This window comes from Lytechinus pictus, chromosome 3 (genome assembly GCF_037042905.1).
Source record: "Lytechinus pictus isolate F3 Inbred chromosome 3, Lp3.0, whole genome shotgun sequence".
In the NCBI taxonomy this organism is placed as follows: domain Eukaryota; kingdom Metazoa; phylum Echinodermata; class Echinoidea; order Temnopleuroida; family Toxopneustidae; genus Lytechinus; species Lytechinus pictus.
This window is the reverse complement of record NC_087247.1, coordinates 17,306,902-17,331,088: the sequence shown is the minus strand read 5'-3', so window position 1 is coordinate 17,331,088 and position 24,187 is coordinate 17,306,902. Positions and strand designations below refer to the sequence as shown.

Sequence of the window (24,187 nt, the reverse complement as noted above, 5' to 3'; positions counted from 1 at the left end):
TAAACCTCGACCGTATTTTATGATGTTTCATTTGACTATGGTTGCTATGTCAGGCAAAACTGCTATATACAATCTGAATGCAGACACACGGGTGAATAAGCACCAAATAAAAACTGGCCAAAATAGTATTCCAGAACTGAAGGTTCCATCAATTATATAATTATATATACATCAATTATTCATCATATGGAATTATATGAATATTTCTTAGTTGTGGAAGTACTCAAACAGTAATTTCTTTGTGGTCATACAAATTTTACAAATATTTTTTTCTCATTGTCTGTGCAAACTTAAGTGTCACATGATCATTAAATTATCTCAGGCCAACACCCCTCCTTGATGCATTAGGTTAATCATCCTGGTACTATATTGTCGTGGTATTAATATAATAAAAAAGGCATTTATAAATTAATAATCAGTAAACATTGAACAAAATGCACTGAAACTAAATGTTTCTTTGAAAATATTATATAACATGATTTATTCACTACAATGGAATGTATACATGTTAACACATAGTACATTATTTTGTTCTCATCTCATTTAAACAAAATATTGCATATCCCATCTGGGAAAACATTTCTGAACACGGAAATCCTCCCAATATCTGTTTATTCCACATTACAATTGTATTGAATGCAATAGCAATGTACAGAGTGTCTTCAGTAACTTACTCAGACTCGGGACACAACCAAAGTTTATTATATAACAAAATAGTACACCCTGTATTAACAACAGAGATGAATGGCACTCGGCGAAAAGGGAAAATTGGGGGCAAAAATATGAGGCAAAAGTAGGATTTTTTCATGAAAAGTGGCATCCCTTAAAGTTACTTTGTCATAATTGAGGTGGTGAACTGCCCATTGCCTCTGTACTGCATTGTTGCACCCCTTTATAAACCTACATGTGGACACTATATTCTGAACCGTTTCTAAAACATCGTAAGGTTTGTGTGTTTCATATTCAATACATGCGTGCGAGTTGCACTTTTGACGTCACTTTTGCATTAATCAAGAGAGATTTGAAGACAAAAGTGTGATCAACACAATATGCTTATCACATTTTCTCTTTCAAAGTGATTATCAAACACTACAGTTGTCTTCGGATCACACAGACAGTTCTACTGATTTATCCTTATTCTTCCCTATGCTTTTACTTTATCTTCCAATTGATTAGTTCTTTAATTTTTCAACTCTTCCTCCCAGCCCATGCTTTCCTGTATGTCCAAGGGAAAAGTTTGGTGACCCCAAAAACCCCTCATGACAAAGAACGATGTTGGTGCATTTATTACGAAGTGCACACATTCTATTTCTATATAATCATTCAATCCAAAGGCATGGATTCATTGGTTTAAAACAAATGCCAAGTGTGTAATTTTGATAAAAATTTCAGGAAATACAAATGTACATATACATGGAGTACACTGTTTCTTTTTGCATCATCAGAGAAAGAAAGAAGTCATTATTCTAACAAAAGAAATAAATACATGTTACATTCCTTATATTCATGGGATAATAGTTCACATTTATGTACTAGTATTACACATCTGCCAACTCCTCTGTATTTGATGGAGTTTCTCAAATTTTCAAGTTTCAAGGCTAAAACTGATGAACTCCTGGTATATGCTGAAATGCTGGACATCACAAACATGCGAACTGCTAAAAAGCAGGCTTCATATTTTGGATGGTACTGTCAATGTCTCCTAGATTTATAAAAAGTTTAAATGGCTGCGAACCCTGTTCCCGGTAGCATGATACCAAAGCCAAGTGAGAGCAAATAAAGGATATTTTTCAGGCTTTGTCTGCAAACTTAGACAAACTGTGTAATACAATGGATAATGTAGAAACAGTATCTGGAGTGTAACTTAAAAATCAGTTTTAGGAAGGATCAGGACATTTGGAACATGAATTTGAAGATCGAAAATGCAGTGTGGAAGCAAAGGCAGAAAAGTATGCCATAGGTGGCCTAAATAGCAAAAAGGGGATCTGGTCAATAGGAACAAAAATAACAATGTAGGCATACACAATGTGCCTGAAGGTACAGAGGGTACAGCACAAAAGTTCATACCCAGACATCCCTCATTGGACAAGGAACAGCACTTCAGAATTGAATAAAATACTAACCACAGTTGCTTTATCCAAACAGTTGCTTTATCCAAACTGCTACAGACCTCCATGGATGATCCAAACATCAACTCAGTGGAAAACATTTGAAGAATTTAAACAGGAATACAAAGCTGAACTAACCCAAAATGCGCTCAACATGGGTTCATGTAGGCTCCATATCGTGAATGGTGCTTTTTTAACAGGTGCTAAAGCAGCTGATTGGGAAGTGGAGAGCTTCTTGTCATCACTGTACTATTTGTTTGCTGATTCACCAGCCAGGAGAGAGGATTGCTGGAAATAGTACAATGCCACTCCATTTTTGTAAGACTCATTAGCTCACAAATGTATGTCGCTGAGCAAGCAGTCAGCATCTGAGACAATGCAGTCAAGTATGTGAAGACCGTTAAAGAGAAATACATACTTACTTCATCCAAAGAACAAATCATTTGAGATTGTACAGAAATGTACCCAAATTAAGAGTTCTCTGCATGACTAGCCATTTTTATATCTGTGGCTAAACTGGTTAATTCCTTTTATGCAGTATAAAATTAAGGTTGAATATTTGTTGGTATATTGCTTTGAAAATCATGGGAGTATCAGACATGCCAACCGTTCCGTTTTTAGAGAATTTGTTCCTCTTTTTTGCTTGAATATGCCAATATGTTTTTTGTATGATTTGTTACGTTTTTTTGAAAATTTCTGATCATGGAGTATCGTATTATACACGATCAGCTTTCCATAGCACGGTTTGGGGCCTTCACGATCCATAATACATCGCTGTGGCCCTATACCCCGCATGGCTACCGCATGTCACGTTGCATGCCAGCTGCGATCAATGCGCAATACAATTCACATTATACAGCACTTGCTGTATCAGCATGGCTGCGAGTGTCAGAGGATGCAAGGATATCGCGCAAATGTTTCGGCAGACAGATTACTCTTCTATCAGGGCTGAAGCTTTAATGGCAAACTTCATCGTGGAACATAACGTCGCCTTTTCAGCTGCCGATCATCTTAGCAACCTGTTCAGGAAGATGTTTCCAGATAGTACATAGCAGCAAATTTCGCCTTGAGGAGAATCAAAACAACAGCCATCGCTCGAACACTGGGTCAAGTTACAAAAGGTATGTTTATATTATGTTACCCAGTTATTGGGCTAAATTATTTTCAATTGTAAAGTGAACAGTAGGCTAGACTAAAAAGTGGCATGTCGGGCAGATCTATGACAACCAATGCCACAGACTGACTTTTAGATTTACTTAGGCTTTCTAGTACTAGACTCTAGGCCTAGATCTATGAAGTCAAAACCTGAATTAAAGTGCAGGTGGCATGTCGGGTATATGACCCATGTCACAATAAACTTAACAGTACAGTAAGAGTGCCTAAGTCCGTGCAGTGCCGATGTCTGCGCACCCAAGTAAATGCAGAAATTTGATAAAACAAGACCTCCGACCAATATCAACCTTAATCTCAACAATCCATTTTGATACAAAAAACTGTGAGGATAAATTTTTAAAAGTACTCCTTTTTTGTCAAAAAATTAAATACTTTTTCCCTTTAAGAATACTTTCTTCTTTTTTTAAGGTTGGAAGTTCTGGATCATGGCCAGATGGGATTTTTCATAAAATTATTTGTATAGGTTAAAAGCAACTTTAGACAACTCGTGATCCTTTCTTGTGGTAAATGATAATATTCATTGATGTTGATTTAGTGCCTAAGAAAGGATCATCAGTCGTTGGTAAAGTTGCTCGTAACTCTATGAACAGCTTTATGAAACCCCCACCCGGTATCATGAGATGAATAGCAGAAGAGCTCAACTGGTCTATGCAACAAATGAAGCTATGCCTTAATGATAATACAATTAGTAACCTTAACAAAAGATCAATAAAGATAGTTATTGATAATGATAGTTTTCATAAGATCTATTCTATGGGCAGTGGCCAGAAGAAACTTGAAAAGACTTGAAAATCAACTAGACATGAAGGATTTCAGAATTCACAGACTTGAGTTCATGGAACATCATTAAAAAGCTGGTGAGAGCAAAGATGAATTCATGAGCAGATGCCGAGACAAGACACAGCTGGGCTGTTCAAAGAAAATGATCTGGCCAAGAGAATAGTAGAACTTTACATATCTTTGACAGACATAGAAGCATTATAGAAGGATATGTTAGACCAACTAGAATATAGCATAAACAGTCAGCTCAATGTGGGAAGGAAATATGAGCCTATTCTTGCAGGTAAGCATTGCTTGCAGTCTTTGGAATAGAATGGCACTGCTAGCATATTAGATGCATTCTCCCATCCTTCCAATCCAAGAGCACAAACTGTTGTAATTGTGAACCACCACCAATGCAAATATCTCGCTAATGGATCCAGATGTAATGGTTGTTGATAGAAAGGACATTGGAAAATGTGCTGCAGATCAAAAGTTCCCAATGAGATGGCTGGGAACAACAACCAAAGGAAAAGTCTTTGATGCCCAAGGTTTGCAACAGGGAAATGGAAGTGACAGATTGAGGTCACAAAGTTGAAAAGGCAGAAACAGACAAGAGTTCCATCCTCTTCAGTTCCAGGACCAGAAACACGGCTAATAAGGAGATCAGGTCTCAGTACAGGAGGATTTTGAGTCATTCTCATTTGGAATGTTTCAGTGATTATTTAATTTATTTGGTTGTCATTTTGAAAGAAGTTACAATCAGTTGTCATGAATTTAGCTTGCATTGTGCAGACGACTTCATTGAGTAAAGTCATCGTTATAATGAAGAAGAGGCGAAACGATAACTGCTTACCAAACAAGGACGCTCTTATTAATAAAGTAATCGCAAAATAAGATATCATCATCAAGCCAATTTCATAATGGTTTTAGCCAATCAGATGAAGAAAAATGCGAGGTGGAGGGTGGCAGAGAATGTCACTGCCATGTCAGGGAGAGTGAGAATGAAGGATGTAAGGAGGATATTCATGGTTGAAAGGAATAAAACGAAGAAAAAGAAGGCAAGAAATATAGCTAAGCTGCCATAATACAGGCATTATTAAGTTATGCAAAGACAAAAATTATGACTGCTCGACCCCGTCATAAATATGAAATTCACAAACTGCTTTCGAGAATGGATAAGACAAAATTTGTGACATCCCCAAAAATGTTGATTATATATAATTAAGCACATTTATGAAGTGTCATATTTTAAGGGGCGCACACTTGATTTTGAGAAAGATGCAAAAAAAAAATCTTGTCCACCTCTGCCTCTCCCCCAATTTTTTTCTTCCCCCCTCCACCCCTATTTTAAAAATCCTGGCGCCGCCACTATGAGTCATTACTGATGAATTCACCCTTTTCTGTAAATGCTACAAAGATAGAATTACTTTAATAAAATATCACTGAAATTACAAATGCACTTTTACATACATGCCATTATGAAGATGGGTTCTCTAAAAATTGTCCAGAAAAACTCTGAAGTCTATTTCAACAAACAGGATAATACAAATATAGCCATACAATATGTTCATATAAAAATAAATCCAAATATCTTCTGGGCCCTGTTTCACCAAATAAAATATCACTGGCAAGTCAGAAGTGACTGTTATAAGCTCCTGAAATCATGCAATATAATTAGCTGAGAGCAGAAACATCATGAGCTTCTATCACTTTTTTTCATTGATAACATTTTTCATGAAACAGGGCCCTTTTCCTTAGCCTATATCAATGACCATTCTCTTGTAACTCTGCTGATATTGCACCATTGTTGAGGTTGCTGCCATCGCTCTTCATCTTCTTGATGATTTCGTATTTCAGTTTGAGTTTGTTTCGGTACTGAGTGTAGGCAATTTCTAGTTTGGTCTGGAGTGAGGCCATGACAGCACAGGCTTCCACAGCTAAAAGGCAACACAGAACGAAGATTCATTGATGGAATTCATACGGATTATATGACAATTTGCTTTAATGAAAATTGGTCCATGAACATATGCAGAATAAGACCAACTCTGCAATTGCACCAGGTGATAACATCAATGGTGTTGATGGAGTTTAGGATAACTAGAACGAATGCTATCTGAATCTGATTCCCTATCTACCCTCTTACCCAGGGGTGGTAATCTGAACACTGTCTTTAATATTTACGTATTCTCAAAGATTATATGACAAAATTGGTATTCTCTACTATTAGTTTAAAATATGGCAATGCGTGCAATAACATTCAGTACGTTCATGATAAGATCAGCACCATTATTCAGGGATCTTAAGATCCTTGACATTTTCCAACTGTAAAAATTACCTATTTGTAGTTTTATTAATGATCCAATTAATAGGAATTTGTCACATTTGCTGCTACAATATAGTTCATTAATTTGACATAGATATAGTACAAGGCAAAAGGAAGATGAGCATCTTTATGTACCAAAGGTTAAGACGAGCTTGAAAAAGGAGTGTTTATCTTATGTAGGCACAACTTTTTGGAATGAGCTACCAATCAAAATCAGAAAGAAACCATCAAGGTCAAGTTTTTGTAAAGCTGTTGTTGAACATCTGTTGGACAACTGAAGTTTGTTATCATCCATATGGGATTTTTGTTATTGATATAAATATATATATATACTTCCATATCCTTCATATGCAAATACTCTTTCTTTTGGTTAAATTGTTATATAGGAATTGTTTATATATTACAGAGTATACTTAATAGATTCACGATTGTTCATTCTTAACTAATAAGTTAAGAAACATAACAATTTTATCTGCCTAAACTACAAGGGGCCAGACTTGACCAGCATTCATGCTATTTTCTGGTTCCTATTATCCTTGCTTTTCTTTGTATTTGTAAATGATTGGCTGTAAACTGAAAAATGGTTATCATCGCATTGGATAAAATAAATTCATTCATTCAAGTCAAAACTTTTGTCATAAAATCTGTTTCCTTACTTACCCTCTACAAAGTTCTGCTGTCCATGTCTAAGAGGTTGAGGAACTAGGACACCAAACCAAAGAAGGGGATCAGTAGGTGTTCTCTGCATGGTGGTGGTGGTGGACCCAGTAGGTGGCTCTTCAACCGATGTTGACAATTGATCCATTCCAGCTGTAAGAGTTTCCACTCCATCTGAGGGACTAGATGATAAGGGTCTTCTTCTTCTGATAGCTTTTGTGTGATGACAAACAAAACAATCCAAATCAATAATGATAACCTTACATAGCGCTTAAGATGCTGCTTTATACTATGAGACAATGTCGCTAGCACTATACAGACATATCATTAGTCATCATTACAATTCATTGTGATTGGTGGAAGTGACAAGCAATTTTTATTTAATAATCAAAATGATCTTTGACCTTTAAAGTGATCACTGAAATCAATCAGATACAGTAAGTACCATTTTCAATCCAGAAATCAACCAAATTGAAATGTGATCTGTCAATAAGTTTTAACCCTAACTAGGCCGGGCTTTTTTGGCTGTTCTGTGGCCGGGGGGTTGATTCAACCCCCCCCCCCCTGAGATCTCGGCCGCCGATCGCGCGTGCGCCGCAAAAATTTGCACGCTGGTAGTGTGCGATGTAATCTACAAGACTGTATGGTAAAATTTTCCAAAATAATGAGATTTTATTTTATATGAATTAATTATGCTAATTTATGCATAAATCATACTTTTTGCTCTAATTCACTAAATAAAGCTCCTAGAATGCTTATTTTTGGTAAAAATATTCATTGTAGCATTCTTAACAATGGCAATTGAAAAAAACTTTGGTTTGGAAATCTATTTCTTGTGTATTTTATTGTTTTATGAATTTCTTATGTATTTCTTTGTTTTTCAACCATTTGTTTTTCTTTGTTTTTTTCACCAGATTTATTGCACAGCCTTTTTGAAGCATAATTATACTAAAATCAATTGCTTTCAGCTGTTTAAAGTAAAAATAATCATATCTTTATGAATAAGATGAGAAAACTCAATTTGCATTGACTTTGTACACGAAATCACGTTTTGGAACAATTTTTGGTCTGACATGCACGTACAAAATGTTGCGTAATTTCGGAACCGCGTACCCGGGCGTCGTAAATTTGGTCTCAAAAGATGCGCGAGACTTAAAAGTATAAACTCCGCGAGTGGCGCTGTCAAAAAAATTCGCGCGGCGGAATGATCGCAGAAAATGTTGAGGGGGGGTTGATTCAACCCCCCCGGCCATTTTAGGGTTAAGTTAATTGGAAAATATTTCATTTTGCTGACCCTTCCAGCTCTGACCTAGTTAGTAGTGTCCCCAATATAATTACATTTGACTTCCATAGACATGCATATAAACTCCAGTATAAAGTTGATCGAGAAATTTTTATCAAATAAATGTGCAAACAAGGTATCTTACACTTTTACAACATTTCACCTTTGACCTTGTGAACTTAAAATCTACCCAGAGAAAGCACTGTCACTTCCATATATGCAAACAAGAACCAATTTGAAGTTGATCTGTGAAGTAGTTTTTATTTTGTTATTCTGACAAGAAGTGGTTTTCAACAGGATAGACAAACTATTGACATGTCTGTCTCTGCTAAAAACAAATAAATATAATAATGGGGATAAATTTGATAAATCTAAGTGATTGAAGTTTGCCTATTCCAGATCCAGGACCTTGCAAATATCATATGAAATGCTATACTTAATTTGTACAATATGGAAACATTGATATACCTGTATTATCCTCATTAGACTGGTTTACTCCTGAGTCATTTCCTTCCAGTGACTTCCTCTCCGACCTCTTCATTGCTTTGGTTCTACAAACCTCAAATGAATGACAGTCACCCTCGTCTCTATCAAAACACATTCAAATCAAATGACAGAAATGACATTACAAAATTCCTTTTTTTCAATCTTTGAATATGCTGCATACATGTACGCTCCTTGTTTACTTGAAATATCATTCTAATGTAAACCAAAAGGAACATTCATTAGTTTGAAAAATAATCTTATAATAGTTAAGAAAATCATTCAAGATAATTCTTTTCCCTCCAATCAAAGTCTTTGAAAAATACAAAGGGTAGTCTTTAAACAGTTTGAATGATGTGTAATGAATATCTAGATGTATGTATGCCCACATCATTGCCAAATCATAAATACTCAACTTCCAAAGCTTTAAAATAACTACATCTGCTACCTTTGACCTAATGATCTCAAAGTCAAACAAGCTCATCAGCACACCCATATATGCGTACATTAGCCAAGTTTGGAGTAAATCCCTTAACTGTTTATTCAAATGTGAGAACAAGATATTTCAATGTATAAAATTATTTCTGCAACCTTTGACCTTATGATCCCAAGATCCAATAACTATTCTCACATATATGCATACAAAACACTGATGTCTGAATAAAACAAATAAATCAACTTTTAAATATATTATTTAAATCTTAAAATACATAAAAAATATCAATAACATAAATGTCAAGGTTACACTTCGTAATTCCGAAGGTTCGTATTTCCGAAACACGTAAATTGCCTATACCTCGATGTTCGTTAATCCGAAAACGTAAAAGGGTTCGTTAATCCGAACATTTGTGGCGTTATTCCGAAGGTTCGTCATTCCGAAGGTTCGATAATCCGAAAACGAAATAAGGTTCGATGTTCCAAAGGTTCGTTAATCCGAAAACGAAATAAGGTTCGTTGTTCCGAAGGTTCGTTAATCCGAAAACGAAATAAGGTTTGTTATTCCGAAGATTTGTTAGTCCGAAAACGAAATAAGGTTAGTTAATCATTTAGTTTTCGGACTAACGAACCTTCGGAATTACGAACCTCATTTCTTTTTTCGGATTAACGAACCTTCGGAATTACGAACCTCACTTCGTTTTCGGACAATCGAACCTTCGGAATTACGAACTCATTTCATTTTCGGACTAACGAACCTTCGGAATTACGAACCTTCGGAAATACGAACCTTCGGAAATCGGAATAACGAACCTTCGGAATATTCGAACCTTCGGAATAACGAAGCTTCGGAATTACGAATGTATGCAAATTTTTAGGGCAAAGGGTATCGGGATGTTATGCTTAATATGAAAATCTACAAACAATTTTTATCAAATCCATGATCATTGCTGCCAAGCACCGCCAAGCATGAAAAAAAATTGTCACATCTGAGGTCAACAACTCAGAAACAGAAAGTAATCTAAATAAAAAATAACCCCCAATATTTCTTCCAGTTTTCTTAAAACTGTAGATGATTAATACAAAAAATAATTACCTGGTAACAACATGTGCAAGAGCACACATTGATGTGGAATCATATTGAAGAGAACTTACAGCCCTGTTTCCCATGGAAAATCGAGCCTTGGATAAATTCAGGAAGCCCTGAAAGAAAATCAGGAGTAAAGGAAAATCAGTTTAGGAATAACAAAACTTATGATACAAAAGCGTTTCATAAAATCTGACTTTTTGACTATTTATAAGACCTTTGCAAACATAAGTACAATTACAGGCTACTCAAAACATGTGGAACACCCCTGGTAATTGGTGACTATTACATGAAAGTTTTATGAAATTTTTGGGACATAGACTTTCAAAATTATCTTGAATTAAAAATTTACCCTTGGTGAATTTTTTTTTAATTGATGCAACATGGTCAAAGTTAATTGACTCTAATGACCCAGACCTTTGTGACGTTGATCAGGAGAACTGATACTCATGCTGCATGATCAGCAACAGTCTTCATTACATGGAATTTTCGTGGAATAGGTCTATATACTTATGACTCGATGACATTGAAAAAATCTATAAGATATCAATGTTGATGATATTGCCACCACCACACAGACGGCCGAAAATCAAATGCAGGTCCAATGCAAGATTTTGATTCGGGCTTACATGTATCCACACTCCAAAGTAATTTTCAACTCTTTAAAATGTATAGTTTATGCATTGACCCAGAGAGCAGTGGTTTATGACTATTTAAAGTCTTTCTTGAGATTTGGTAAGTCTCGTATATTGAATTTTTCTTCATTTATCACAAGAATGCAAGTTTCACGTATCCAAACTCTGTGAACTTTGAACTTGCCCTAATATTGAATTTAAAAAAGTATGTTTTCTATTGCATACAAGTGCAATATGATTCCTGAAAAGGTTTTTTGATCATTGAGTAAAGTATATTCTCACATGAGATGTATGTGACCTCTAAACTTGTCCAAATAACTAATCAGATTGTCATTCCTATAATCAGGAGAGTAAAAAGATAGGATGGACATACATTCCAAAAACACAATGCCTCCGGCTACTGACTGTGGTGGGCACTGTACAGAAGCAAAACTACAATCTACATGTATGTCATAAATACATCTCAAATGAATACTTGTACTCATATTTTGTATAAAATGGGAGACTGCAGATTAGTCAAGTCAATCCCCATGTACTTTACATGTACAAAAATGGAATAAAATGCTTGCTCAGAAGTAATTTGCACCCAGAAATAAGACTGAATGTTTGATATGGAAAATTTGAATGAACATTCATTGTACATGTATGCATTCTCCATGATGGTGTCCCCATTTTTTTTAATTTAAATCAACAAAACAATCACAACTCCTGATGCATGAAAGACAGTGGACCTCATATGAAACCTACCTCTTTAATAAACTTCTCAAATCTTCTTCTTTGCTCTTGGAGTTCTTCTAAGATCTGAAAGTAGCTTACAGCAAGCTCATCCAACTCTTCACACACCTTGCTCAAAGACATTTTGGTATTTATTACTGATCTGCAGACAATAGAGCAAAAGGGAAATAAAAAATAGACTAAATAGATTCTAGATTAGAATGAGACCTCTTTACGTATAAAATTAGGCAGCCTGCAGAAAATTTTACGTTACAAATTTGATTTTGAAAATGTGTTTCCTGTGAAATCCCACTCTCTCCCCCTCCCAAAACCTCATTTGATGAGCACTGCATGTTGTATGGCAAGCCTGCACATCGCTTACAATACGCCAAACACTCATTTGAGAGACTACTGCTTCTCAGATCAGCCTACTGCGGTTTTATACCCGTTTAAAAAACTCTTCACACACGTGTGCTTAGGCTAAAGCCCAAAGTTTTCTGCTTTCTAGACCTGAAATTCTGCTTTACAAACCTCAAATTCTGCTTTCTTCTGCTTTCTAAATTTCTTCACTTTGAAATTCTTCGAAAGCTCAGAAGACACTTTTAAAATTTTGAATGAGTAAAAACTGTAAAAATTCTACCTGATTTCCCTTCCTACGTACTCCAAAGCATGGGCGAATTCGAATAACTAAAGTCATATGCGCATGCAAGCAGAACAATCAACAACAGTGCATGTCACAGGACATACATGTGCATATTGCATGAATGAACATGCATATACCAATGAACGTAGAGGGCAGCAACACACTTCAGTGTTGTTGCTGCCCTCTACGTTTGTTGATGCATACATGCTACTAGTATGGGCGACCAAGCGTTCCATCACCATAGTAACGTGATGTGCACTTGAATATTGCTTTCGCTATGCATGGAAATTTCCAGAACGAATCGTGCACAAAGGCTGCTGGGATAGCTGCATTGCATAAGTAGTACGTAGTGTTGTACTAATAAATTTATTGTGGGTCAAATTAGGTAAGGTGTGCGATCGCGATCGGTAGGCTGGTTTCACAGAGCTTAATTTGTGCAATTCCTAGACTGGATTTCATAGACTGTATTATCAATTAGGATGCTTTTGGAACCAATTTTTTTATACTTTAAAACTAAGATTTCTCACCGAATTCACTGTTTTTTCAAAACTGTGTTTTCCGCTTTCTACCCCAGTTTCCACGATTTCCGCAGAAAACTTAGGGCACTAGCTTAGGCTACTCCTCGGAGCCAGGGATTGCGTCCAATTCATGTGCGTGTACCACAAAAAAAACTGAAATTTTTACCCCCGAGATTTCTACTTTCCTTCTAAAAGATCTAGCCCAAAATCATGTAAATGGAATACAACTTCATTTCCGACATATATACAATATTGATTTCATTTTTAAATGAAAATTTGGTGAGAAAACAGATCCTCCCAGAATACCTTTCATAATTCATATGAAATATAGGAAAGTGGAATTCTAGGTCTATTTTGGTACGAGGTGACAGAGTATTGCAGACTTGTTTCGATGGAATACTGCGTGGGGCACGGGGAGGCTTGCAATGTGCATGCTTACCAGTACTATATTTTCATTCATAAATTGGCTTACGGCGCAACGGATGGCCGGCTGGATGACGTCACCTAAATAAGGGGTTTTTCCATATTTTTCCATATTTCATGCGACATGATTTTCAGTTACTCGCCCAAAAATTACCACGGGTACCCGAAGACAAAAATACCCGAAAGTCCCCGCCATAATGGCCGGTCTAGCTTGGAACCCCCCCATTGCTTGCAGTCAGTGGCAGTGCAGTGCCTAGTACAGATCGAGTTAGAATTTCGGTCTCTGTAATTGGTAAGTGGAGCCAACGAAGTTCAGCAGAACAACCAATATTAGACCGAAGCTTTTGGTCTAACCAGACCGATCTTGAGTAGATCCCTCGATCAATTTGTAAACACCGCACATACAATAGGCTTGACCGTTGAACCGCTTCGTTATGACGTAGCTTCGATAAGCGATGTTACAAAGTGCCGTTTTGAGGAACAATTTATACATAAAAATTATTATTTAACAAATAATAAAATGTGAAACTTGATTATAAATTATTATTATTACAGATAATTATTTTCCTTCCGAGCGTAATTGAGTTTCTTTTGATTTTTTATTTCTTCCTTTTTTCTCAGTCTTTGATCTTTTATTCTTTATTTCTTTAGGGGGAACTCTCCCCTCCTCCTGAAATTTAAGGGGTATTGTATGTGACTGTACCCCCCCCCCCCTCTGCCGCCTGTGGCAACAATAATTCTTGTGTAAAAAAATAAAAAAATAGTGAACAAAATATTGAGTGTCAGGTGAGAAAAAGACTACATTCGCTGGATCACGGAGCTTCCTATTATTATGCTTCACCGGAAACAGGTAGGAGCTTATTTTATCCAGCTCTGTGGTCGCCACTGTTCAGTGGCTATCTTTCTTTTATTCAGCACAAGAGGGCGTGTTGAGGTACTTACGTAGGAGACTATGGGCCAGACGAGAATAATGAAAAATTTCCTGATGATTTTACCCGATTTTGAAACCAATCTTTACTTCAAGGACGATATTTACTTACAATTTGCAAATTCGCCTTTTATTCCGGAGAGAAAATGTTTTTTAGGGTGACTTTGTACCACGGAATGGGTCCGCTCTGATCTCGAAATTGAAAGCATTACGCAATTAACTCCTCTGATTGGAGCCGCAGCTCAGCGCGTGCTAGCTAGCCCAGGCTGCCCAGCAAAGATCGGCAATGTTTTTCAGTCCAGGTCGGTCGACACGGCGACTCACAACAATCATAATTACAATATTCAATTCTATGGGACCTCGTCTATAAAGTAATCAAAATTGATATACCAGGATAATGATACAGTCAATTTTTTCTTCTTGTATATCTCCATATTATTTCCTTCTGATTTTGTATTTCTTCCAATTCTTTGTAAACTAATACAAACTTACGTAAACTTACGTAAACAGCTCGTGTTACTAGTGCTTAGCTAGGCTTTTATTTATTTTTTATCTCTCTCGATCGATCGGTCAAGAGAGAGGTATTTGCAAGAAACTTGCAATCCATTGCAATCCAATTTTACATCTTCAGAAATCTTAAAGACTTTCAATCAATTGTACATCAGAAAAATTAAGAGATCTGGGCATTCAGGGTGCGGGGGCTTCAGTTTTCATCAGAAAATGTATGAAATAACGAAAAGGAGGGTTAGTTAGCCACTAGACTAGACCAGCTTAGCATGTCTTAAAAAAAGGGCAGCTAACACTCTGACCTGACGGCACGCTCTATCAGGTCATGACCTAATTTGGTAATCCAATAAGCAAACAACTGTCTCACTGCCGTGCACCGCAAATCCCTCGAGCTCAAACAGCGAGCGTTGCCGTGGAAACAGGCTCGACTCGCCCCACTCCAAGTCATAACGTATTCCTTTCTCTACCACGTGGCCCATCACTCGCTCCTTGCCAGATATGATTATGCAATGTATTCTGGCTTCTGTTTACAGTCTCCGAACACATCCCCTCTCCTCTCTCTCTCTCTCTCTCCCCCTCTCCCAGTCGTAAAACATTCCTTTCTCTGACTGCGCTGCACTGGCGCTCCTTTGAAAGAGCAACTCAATGTATTATGTCGAACTGTCTCAGTCCTGTTCACAAGACAAAAATACGCCGGCATTTTTTTAAAGGAAATATCTACGTCTCTAAAAGAATCCGCCACGTAAGAAGCACATGATCCTAACTCAATTTTCATTGTTAATGTTTTTATTATGCGTCGTTACTTATCCCTTTTTTTCGTATGACGGTCTGCGGGTTTGAGAATGAACTCGGCCCGGCCCGCAACCCGCGATCGGGGGCATACCGGCAGGTTAACCCGTACCACAACGGGTGCGGGTTACAACATTAATAAGTAGAACCAAAATCTATGTTTGGGTCAACACAAGAATTGGTAAGTCAGACTCTTTTACTTCGCGCGTTCCTACATAGAAATGACAGTGTTAGCGGCACTGGTCTCAGATTGGTCCCACCCCGTACCTTTCCCTGTATGGCGAATGGTTGGGGTGAACCAGTGGTGCGAGGTTAGTATAACTATAGGCAGGGTGCGACATAAGCCCTTGCCCGATTGCCCGGGGCAAGTAAAAGTTAGAGTCGGGCAAGGGTTTTGAAGCAAAGTAAAAAACTGATTGCCCGAATCGGGCAAGCAAAATTCTCCTATGGAAATTACATTTTACTTAGAAAGATTCCCCATATTTCACCATCAAAATATAGAAAAGAAAAAGAGACACAAAAAAGCAATATTATTAATTTTCTTCTTTCAAAAAAGTTATAAGTCATGATTCGAATTGCAAAAATTTGCGCCATTTTCTGCAATAAACACACAGCTCAGAGACGTACACACACACACAGAATCAATGACAGTCTAGCATACCTAGCTAGCTAGCGCCTAGTCCACGCAGCCGATGCACATGCATGTAGTTTCTACGGAGTACGGTGCTGCATGAACGAAGTTTGCTCTGGAAGAAATCTCCCACAGAACCGACAAACTTCACATTTCTTACCAATGAAAATTCTTGTATTGTCCATATTTCCTAAAAATTGGGGTAGCTCAGTCATTTGTAAGCAGTAATAGGAGAAATTTTCACTTCTGTTATGCTTCAAAAAGATCGGGTTTCACATGATCGTCTGTCATCGCACACACTGAAATACATTGTTTTGACAGTCCCACATATGCATTTGTGTGTATGTTGATAAACGTGGTTTTTTTCGTAACTATTTTTTTTTATCCAAGGAAATTGATAAATTTTCTTCTTTATTTATGACTGGATAGTTTGAGCTTTCTTCCTCTCTATTTTCTTTCTTTCTGCCTATCTTTCCTTCTTTTCTTTTCAATCTTTCCTTTCCTGCTATAGCTGTCATTTTTTTCTTTCTATCTTTTTATCTTTCTTCCTTCCATCCATCCTTTGTTTACCCCTTTCTTTAATCCTTCTTTTTCCCCTTCCTTTCATTCTTTCTTACCGTCTTCCTTCCGTCCATCCATTCTTTACCTTTTCTTCCCGTCTTTTTTTCTTCCTTACTTTCTTCATCCCTTTCATTCTTTCTTTTCTTTCTTTATTTATTTCCTTCATTCCTTCCTTTATTTTTGTCTTACATTCTTTCTCCTTCCTTCCTTTCTTTCCTTCTTTCTTTCTGATTTTCTTTATATCTGTCTTTCGTTCTTTTGATCTTTCTTTTTTTCATCCATCCTTTCTTTTCTTCCTTATTTTTTCTTTCTGCCTTCCTTCATCTCTTTCCTTCATTCCTTCCTTCATTTATTTCTGTCTTTTGTTCTATCTTTCTTTTCTTTCTTTTTTTCCTTCCTTCCATCTATCCTTATAACTTTTCTTTCTTCCTTCTTTCCTTTCTCTCGTTTTCTTTCTCTTTTCCTTCCTTCCATCAATCCTTTACCTTTTTTTTTCTTCCTTTCTTTCTTTTTTTATTCGTTCTTTTCTCTTCCCCTCATTTTTTTTCCTCTCTATTTTTTTTCTTTCCTTCCTTCTTTCTTCCTTTCTTTCCTTTTTTCTTTTTTTTTGTCTTTTGTTCTTTTGATCTTTCTTTTTTTTCTATCCATCCTTTCTTTTCTTCCTTATTTTTTCATTCTGCCTTCCTTCATCTCTTTCCTTCATTCCTTCCTTCATTTAATTCTTTCTGTCTTTTGTTCTATCTTTTTTTTTCTTTTCTTTCTTCCTTCTTTCCTTTCTCTTGTTTTCTTTCTTTCCCTTTTCCTTCCTTCCATCAATCCTTTACCTTTTTCTTCCTTTCTTTCTTTTTACCTTTTTTCTTTCTTTTTCTTTTCATTCCCTTCTTTCCTTCCTATCTCTTCCCCTCATTTTTTTTTATTTCTTTCTTTTTTCTTTCCATCCTTATTTCTTCCTTTCTTTCTTTCCATCTTTCTCATCCCCGCAGCCATTCTCTCTCTCTCTTTCTTTCTTTATTTCTTTTTTTCTTTCTTCCTTTATTTCTTCGTCCTTTCTGTCTTTCTTATTTTTTTCTTTCATTCTCTCTCCCTCTCTTAATTTCTTTTTTTTCTCTGGTTATTTTCAGTGATTTCCCCTTTTTTTATTGTGTGTCCTAGTCCCCTCCAAAATATATAGAAAATATATGAGATTAGGGAATTAATTAAAGAGCATATTGACCATATATTTTGTCATGATGTTCAAGATAAAAATCATTTAAAAAAAGAAATACAACTACAAGGTACATCAGTAGTCATGTTAAAAAATGTATTTTTAAAGCCTATAACTTGTTTTGAAGCAATAAAACTTTGTTTTGAAGAATTTTTTCAGGCAAGTGAAATCTATATTCGGGCAAGTATTTTCCAACTATTTGAAAATTTACTTGCCCGACTGGGCAAGTGCTTCAAAAAAGTTATGTAGCACCCTGCTATAGGTCTAGACTCTAGGCCTACTATTAATTAAAAATACTAACCTCGCTCTAGTGTGAGTGGGCTGGGATAAACCAGGGAAGTGGAAGTTGCGCGAGAGCTGTTTTTTCCCTTTTAAGTTAATTTTTTTCAATTTTGGTGCATTTCAGGCCAAAACAAAATAGATCTTTTTTGGTTTTTGGTCCAGTCCACTTGTTCACTGCAACCATCCTGCCTGTGGGGAATCTACAGCCAGGTAGGACTATGGCATGCCAATGCTGTACACAGCACACACTTTAAAAAATCATTAAAATATCACTTTTGTGACCAAAATTACTAATTTCCATACAATTACAATTTATTTTTCATTAGTAACTTGGGAATAATTTTTGTATTCACTAGAGCGCTCAAAAACTTGAATTTTGGGCATATTTTTGTACGCCCTCTATTGGTGGAAAGTAATATGGCAAGAAAATTGTCATTTTTCAATCTCTATTTTTAATTAAGAAAAGAATAATGTAAAGAATCAAATTTACTTAAGGGCCAAGTTGTATGACGAAGCATTTGTCCCAAAGAAAAAGAGAAAATAAGCCAAACATTGCCACCCTTATTTCGCCACACATGGAGATATAATTGAGAACAAGGTTATATCATATTCATATACCGGTACCACTCCTAGTACCAATGAGGTCCAAACATTAACATGTATGGACCTCATAGGCGACAATGCGTTAAAAACAGGTTAGAACTTCTAAACGTACTGTTTCCTGCACCCAAGTATGATATTACTCCCAAAATATGAGTTTTGTCCTCGTTTGTTTATCATTTATTAAAAGATTGCCCATTAAATATATTCCTATTCCTAATTTGAATTTAATAAAATAAAGGGAAACTTACATTTGAGTCATTTTTCGATCTTTTTTTGGCAGTCAGTCCGGTCACCGTCGAGTGCGATCAAAGCGGTATGAAGCTGATTTTCAGATCACGTGATACGTGTGGTCATCACCTGATCAATCGACTATCCTTTTTTAAAGACCGCAACAATTATAAATTTTATTATAAAATATATATAGAATGAATAATTGCATGATATTATATATATTTCTACAATTAAAAATATTTTGTGATATGAATTTAATATTTGACGTAAAAATCGCTATTTAACAAAATATTTATTAAAAATAAAAAATCAAACAAAATAAAAACGCCTTGGACACAGTGCAAAAAACCTAACAATTTGGCCGCGTTCTTAACAACTATCGTAAGGGGCGCTCTATTTATAAATAAAGTTGCATATGTAGCTGTCTACCGCGACAGGAACAGCCGCAGAATTGAAGCCAGAAGCGTGGGAAATTGCCAGAAAATTCAAGAAAAGAACCGGTGAGTACCGATTTAACAGTACTAATTTATTAAGTAACATTTATTGAATCATTACAAGATTTATTTTTTAGTAAAACAAAGCTTAGTTCTAAGCTAGGGCGGCCCAAATGCGCGTGAGTGGAGTCCCAGTTTATTAGCACGGGTAAGTATTGGGGTGTCGCCTAGAGTGACCGGTACCTAGTCCTAGTATTAATTATAGTGACGTATTGTATTACCGGACACTATCATGATTCCGGACGCTCATATTACTGCGTACGAAAACAATTTCGTACCGTAAGACTTCCACAATTCAATTTCACAGAGCAATACATAGAACAGGATTGCAAACACAAGGCGAAAAAATCAAACTTTTACCTTATTTATCTCTAAAATGACAGAAAATGCTTAAAATATCAAATTACATAGTTTTGCATTAACAATTGATATATTTTCTAACGGAAATATGGGTATGATCTGCCGAATTTCAATCTCGTCCGCTCCTTCGGTCGAATGATGAGGTGTGGTGTATTGTGGGTGATCGTCGACGGCTAGTTCTCAAGGTACCCGTGCGCGAGGTTTACCGTGAGTATAGAGCCGTACGTCGACGATCGGCAGCGCATCGATAGAACTTGATAAGCGTCACGATACGAACGAGCATAATATGGGGCATAATATTGGAAAGTTCCATGAAACATGCAGCTAACAAGAAAAAATAAAATAAGTTATCAAACACGAATTTATTACCAACATCTGCTCAGAATCGATATAAAAACAGCAAACAAAAACTTAGAATTTACTCATGATATGATATAAGAAGAAAAAATCACACAAATGGGTTCTTACATCATTATAATCAAGAATATCTTTACCCGTCCGGCGCGCATCCGGAATCATGATGTAATTTGTCACGCACGAAAATAACTGTTTTTCGTGGAGGGGTATGCGGCAAGTGCGATGCAAAGAAAATGGTTGGTAAATATAAAATAATTTTACCACATTCATAATTTTCATAATATTTGGAATAGCTAGTGCGAATTTTTCTTGATTGTATTTCCTCTAGTTGTCATTTTTAAAGGACTGAAATAAAGGTGTCCGGCAATAGGATACACTGCCATACCTTGTTCATTGAATGAGTGGTCCAGTCCTTTTTTTTAATGAAATAAAGACAAAAATCGATGAGCCCCGTCGGGGGGACTTTGCATTGTTAACCCCCTAATGGCGGCAGCACGATCGCGAGCTGTCTGTGTACGAAGAGAAATTTAAAAAAAAATGTTTAAGAAACTCCTCGAAACAGACGGCTGCCAGCTGTCTAGACTATGCTATGGCTATGCAGTGCCGATATTTATAACCAGCATGGAATTGAATTCATGGGACTGATTCAGAAAAAACTCTGTACCGGTACTAAATAAGTTAGAGTTAGACTTAAATGCTTACCACCACTTCAAAATTGCATCCAATAATCCCGGGCAGCTGCTCTTAATTAACAGGACCTAGGCTACATGTACTCGGTGCCTGATACTATAGTGATAGTGCTTAGTGGTAGGATTTAACTTTTTAAGAGAAATAATGACCAGTCGTTACGTGATTCCAGGAGATGCACATTCTTCTCGTATCCAATATTGGTACACGTCCGGCCGGCCGCGCCGCGCTCCGGCATCGCGCACGGCAAGGCCCTTGCTCCCGATCCCGGCTTCGTCCTCCTGATCCTCGGCCAAGCCTCTAGTATTTTTTTCCTTCCTAAAATGAATAAATATTATATATTCAGGCGCGGATCCAGGGGGGGGGGGCACGTGCCCCCCCCCCCTTTGAGAAGCAAAATGAAAAATTTGTAATGTAAAAATGCCATTAAAACAGAGGTGTGCACCCTCTTTTGAAATTGAAGACCTTTTTTTTTTTTGTACGAAATACCCTTAATCCGTGGTTGAAAACCTTTTTTTTTTGGGGGGGGGGGCTTGTCAACATTTTTTTTTTAAATATTGCCCCCCCCCCTTTTGGCAAATCCTGGATCCGCCCCTGTATATATTCCATATATTACAAGATGAAAATTAAAGAAACATAAACTATGAATCATCCAATATACGCGCAACTTATTACACATGCTAATAGAAAACAGGAATAAGCCTGACAAAGCCATTAAGCCATAAGTGTGTGAGGGTGCATGGGGAGACTAACATGCAGATAAAATCATAGTTTTAGTTTTCACATTTTTGCACACTCTTTCTGACAAAAATGGGGCGCCGGGAACTTGCCCCCCAGAAGGAAAAACCAGTTCCACTAGACCAGTTAGACCAGTAGAATTTTAACTGGTAACTCTGGAAATTGGAACATCGGTTTACTGGTCTTTAACTGGTCATACTGGTCCAGTTAAAATTAAACTGGTCTTGAATTACTGGAATTTTATACTGGTCTTGTTTCTGGTGGTTGTTGTTACTGGTCTCACTGGTCTTCATACTGGTATCCAATTTAAGCTAGTCTTTACTGGTATTTTCTACTGGTCTGACTGGTCCTCGAACTGGTCCTCGTTTTGGTCTTACTGGATCAATTTATTACATGCATTTGGTTTGTTATATACCATGGTCAGTGAAATGTGATGGAAAAGATGGTTAGTAAATTAATCTTTCTGCTGTTATTTTAAATGTGATATATGAAATTACACATTTTCATTGTGAATTAACTCACACACTTATTTAGAAAGTTTTTAAACAATGAATGAGTGCCATTGCAAGGATATTCCATTCTAAATCCTGACTTTTCGTTCAAAAACTAGAAATATGCAAATGAGGTAAACCACGTGATCAGCATCATCAGAATTACTGGTATTACTGGTCTTGACCAGTTCAATTTCAAACAATTAATTACTTAGACCAGTTGACTATATCAGAGGAATATATCTGCTTTGATCTTAATCATAATTAAAGGAAATAATTATTTTCATGATGTTATAATTATGATAATATTAATAATAATAATTACAATATCAATAACAATGATAACAGTAACAAGAATGATAACAATGATCATAATAATCATAATAATAATAATTATGATAATTATAAGAATAATGATGATAACAATGATAAATGATAACGATAATAACTTTCTCTAAATAAAATTGCAAGATTCATTTTCCATAATTCGTCAAATGATCTGACTTGAAATAATTAAAGTCATTATTTATTGGACCAGTAACACCAGTTTGATGAAAAAACAATTTAACTGGTATTACTACTTTGCTTCAACTGGAATGCAATTGTTGGAACTGGTCTCCAGTTGATTTTTACTGGTCCAGTTAAAAATCAACTGGTCCAGTAAACATATACTGGAAACCAGTAAAAATCTACTGGAAACCATTTATTGGACCAGTAACACCAGTTTGATGAAAAACAATTTAACTGGTATTACTAATTGCTTCAACTGGAATGCAATTGTTGGAACTGGTCTCCAGTTAATTTTTACTGGTCCAGTTAAAAATCAACTGGCCCAGTAAAATTATACTGGAAACCAATAAAATTCTATACTGGAAACCGGTACAAATTCTTACTGGTCTTACTGGATTTTCCTTCTGCCCCCCCCCCCCCGATTCTGCGACTAGCATGGGCCGAACAGTTTTGAAAAGAGTGGGGGGAGGCTTAGTCGAATGTGGGGCTGAAAATGCGAAAAATCATAATCAGATGGTAATTTTTACGTTTTTGTACACGATTTTGGAAAAAAGTGGGGGCATCAGTCCCCTCCCCCAAGCCCCCCCCCCCGGTTTCGCAGCCCCTGAATAGTCTAATCATAATCACTATAGCCTCATGTTTACATGTAGTTTGGAAAGGATTATAATTAATATAAACATATACTTAGAACTCAATGGGATCTGAATAAATCCAGTAAAAGTCACCAAGCAATTGAGCTAAAAATTTCGGCAAAATTTGATAACAAAGAAGTTTAACTAATTGGATTTTAAATTCTACCCGAATTGTGAAAAAAAAATACATGCACGCCATCATAATTATGCAATACGTGGGCTGAAATCCCCACTTCCTTTTTTCTTTGACATGTTACTTCCCGGGGTTATTTCATGAAATTATGATTATTTCATATTTTCATACATTGTAACAGTTGAAGCAATAATTCATCTCGAACATTGAAGCATTAGAAAATCTTTTTTTCATTCTTGAAAGACAAAAATTGAATAAATATATAATTTAATGTCATTAAATACAAAATAATAAGTGATGAATATAAATTTTCTTAATTTTGTCCGATATTGATGAAGTTTCAGCGTTTTGTTTGTCTAATTTTGACTTATATGTTTAAATCGTATTATTTTCAGCTGGCATGGGATTCTCACGAAAAAAATGGTGGGATATATAGGCTTCCCGTAGTCAGGCATGGTCACCATAATATTTAAAGCTAATGGGAAATGCAGACCAAGGTTCTATCTGGGGACCGGGGAAAATTGCCCCATTAACCCGCCCACTTCCCCTGTTTGTGCTGGCATTGTTGAATTGAGTAAAATATTTTAAGGGGGCACAAAATGACATTTAAAGGAAAGTTTCTGAAAAGTCACAAATGAGCGAAGAAGGTGAAGAAATGGAAAGTATATAGGCCTACACTATCTTCTTTTTTTAATAAAAAAGTTTTTATCATTTTAGAAGATAATAATTGATATTTTAATTTTTTATATTCTTTCTTTTGTTCTGTATTAATTTTCTTCACCCCCCTTCCCTCATGGCCATGCATT

The 24,187-nt window shown here is 36.3% G+C and overlaps 1 protein-coding gene across 4 annotated transcripts; it reads right to left on the bottom strand.

Annotated features, from left to right (window-relative positions):
* LOC129257713 (coiled-coil domain-containing protein 115-like) lies at window positions 1-21,382 on the bottom strand. Of its 4 annotated transcripts, XM_064096525.1 has the most exons (7): window positions 21,343-21,382; window positions 20,893-21,195; window positions 11,693-11,822; window positions 10,320-10,426; window positions 8,774-8,892; window positions 7,027-7,236; window positions 1-5,980 (listed from the first exon to the last, which is right to left on the bottom strand). In XM_064096525.1, exons 3-7 carry the CDS (start codon window positions 11,801-11,803, stop codon window positions 5,808-5,810), a joined length of 720 nt encoding a protein of 239 aa, XP_063952595.1. In that variant the 5' UTR covers window positions 11,804-11,822; window positions 20,893-21,195; window positions 21,343-21,382; the 3' UTR covers window positions 1-5,807. The 4 variants fall into 4 exon arrangements, with proteins under 4 accessions (XP_063952595.1, XP_063952598.1, XP_063952597.1 ...); XM_064096528.1 differs by lacking the exons at window positions 20,893-21,195; window positions 21,343-21,382 and adding an exon at window positions 16,259-16,443 and having other exon boundaries at window positions 460-5,980; XM_064096527.1 differs by lacking the exons at window positions 20,893-21,195; window positions 21,343-21,382 and adding an exon at window positions 12,300-12,388 and having other exon boundaries at window positions 460-5,980.
* Window positions 21,383-24,187: the final 2,805 nt, after the last annotated feature.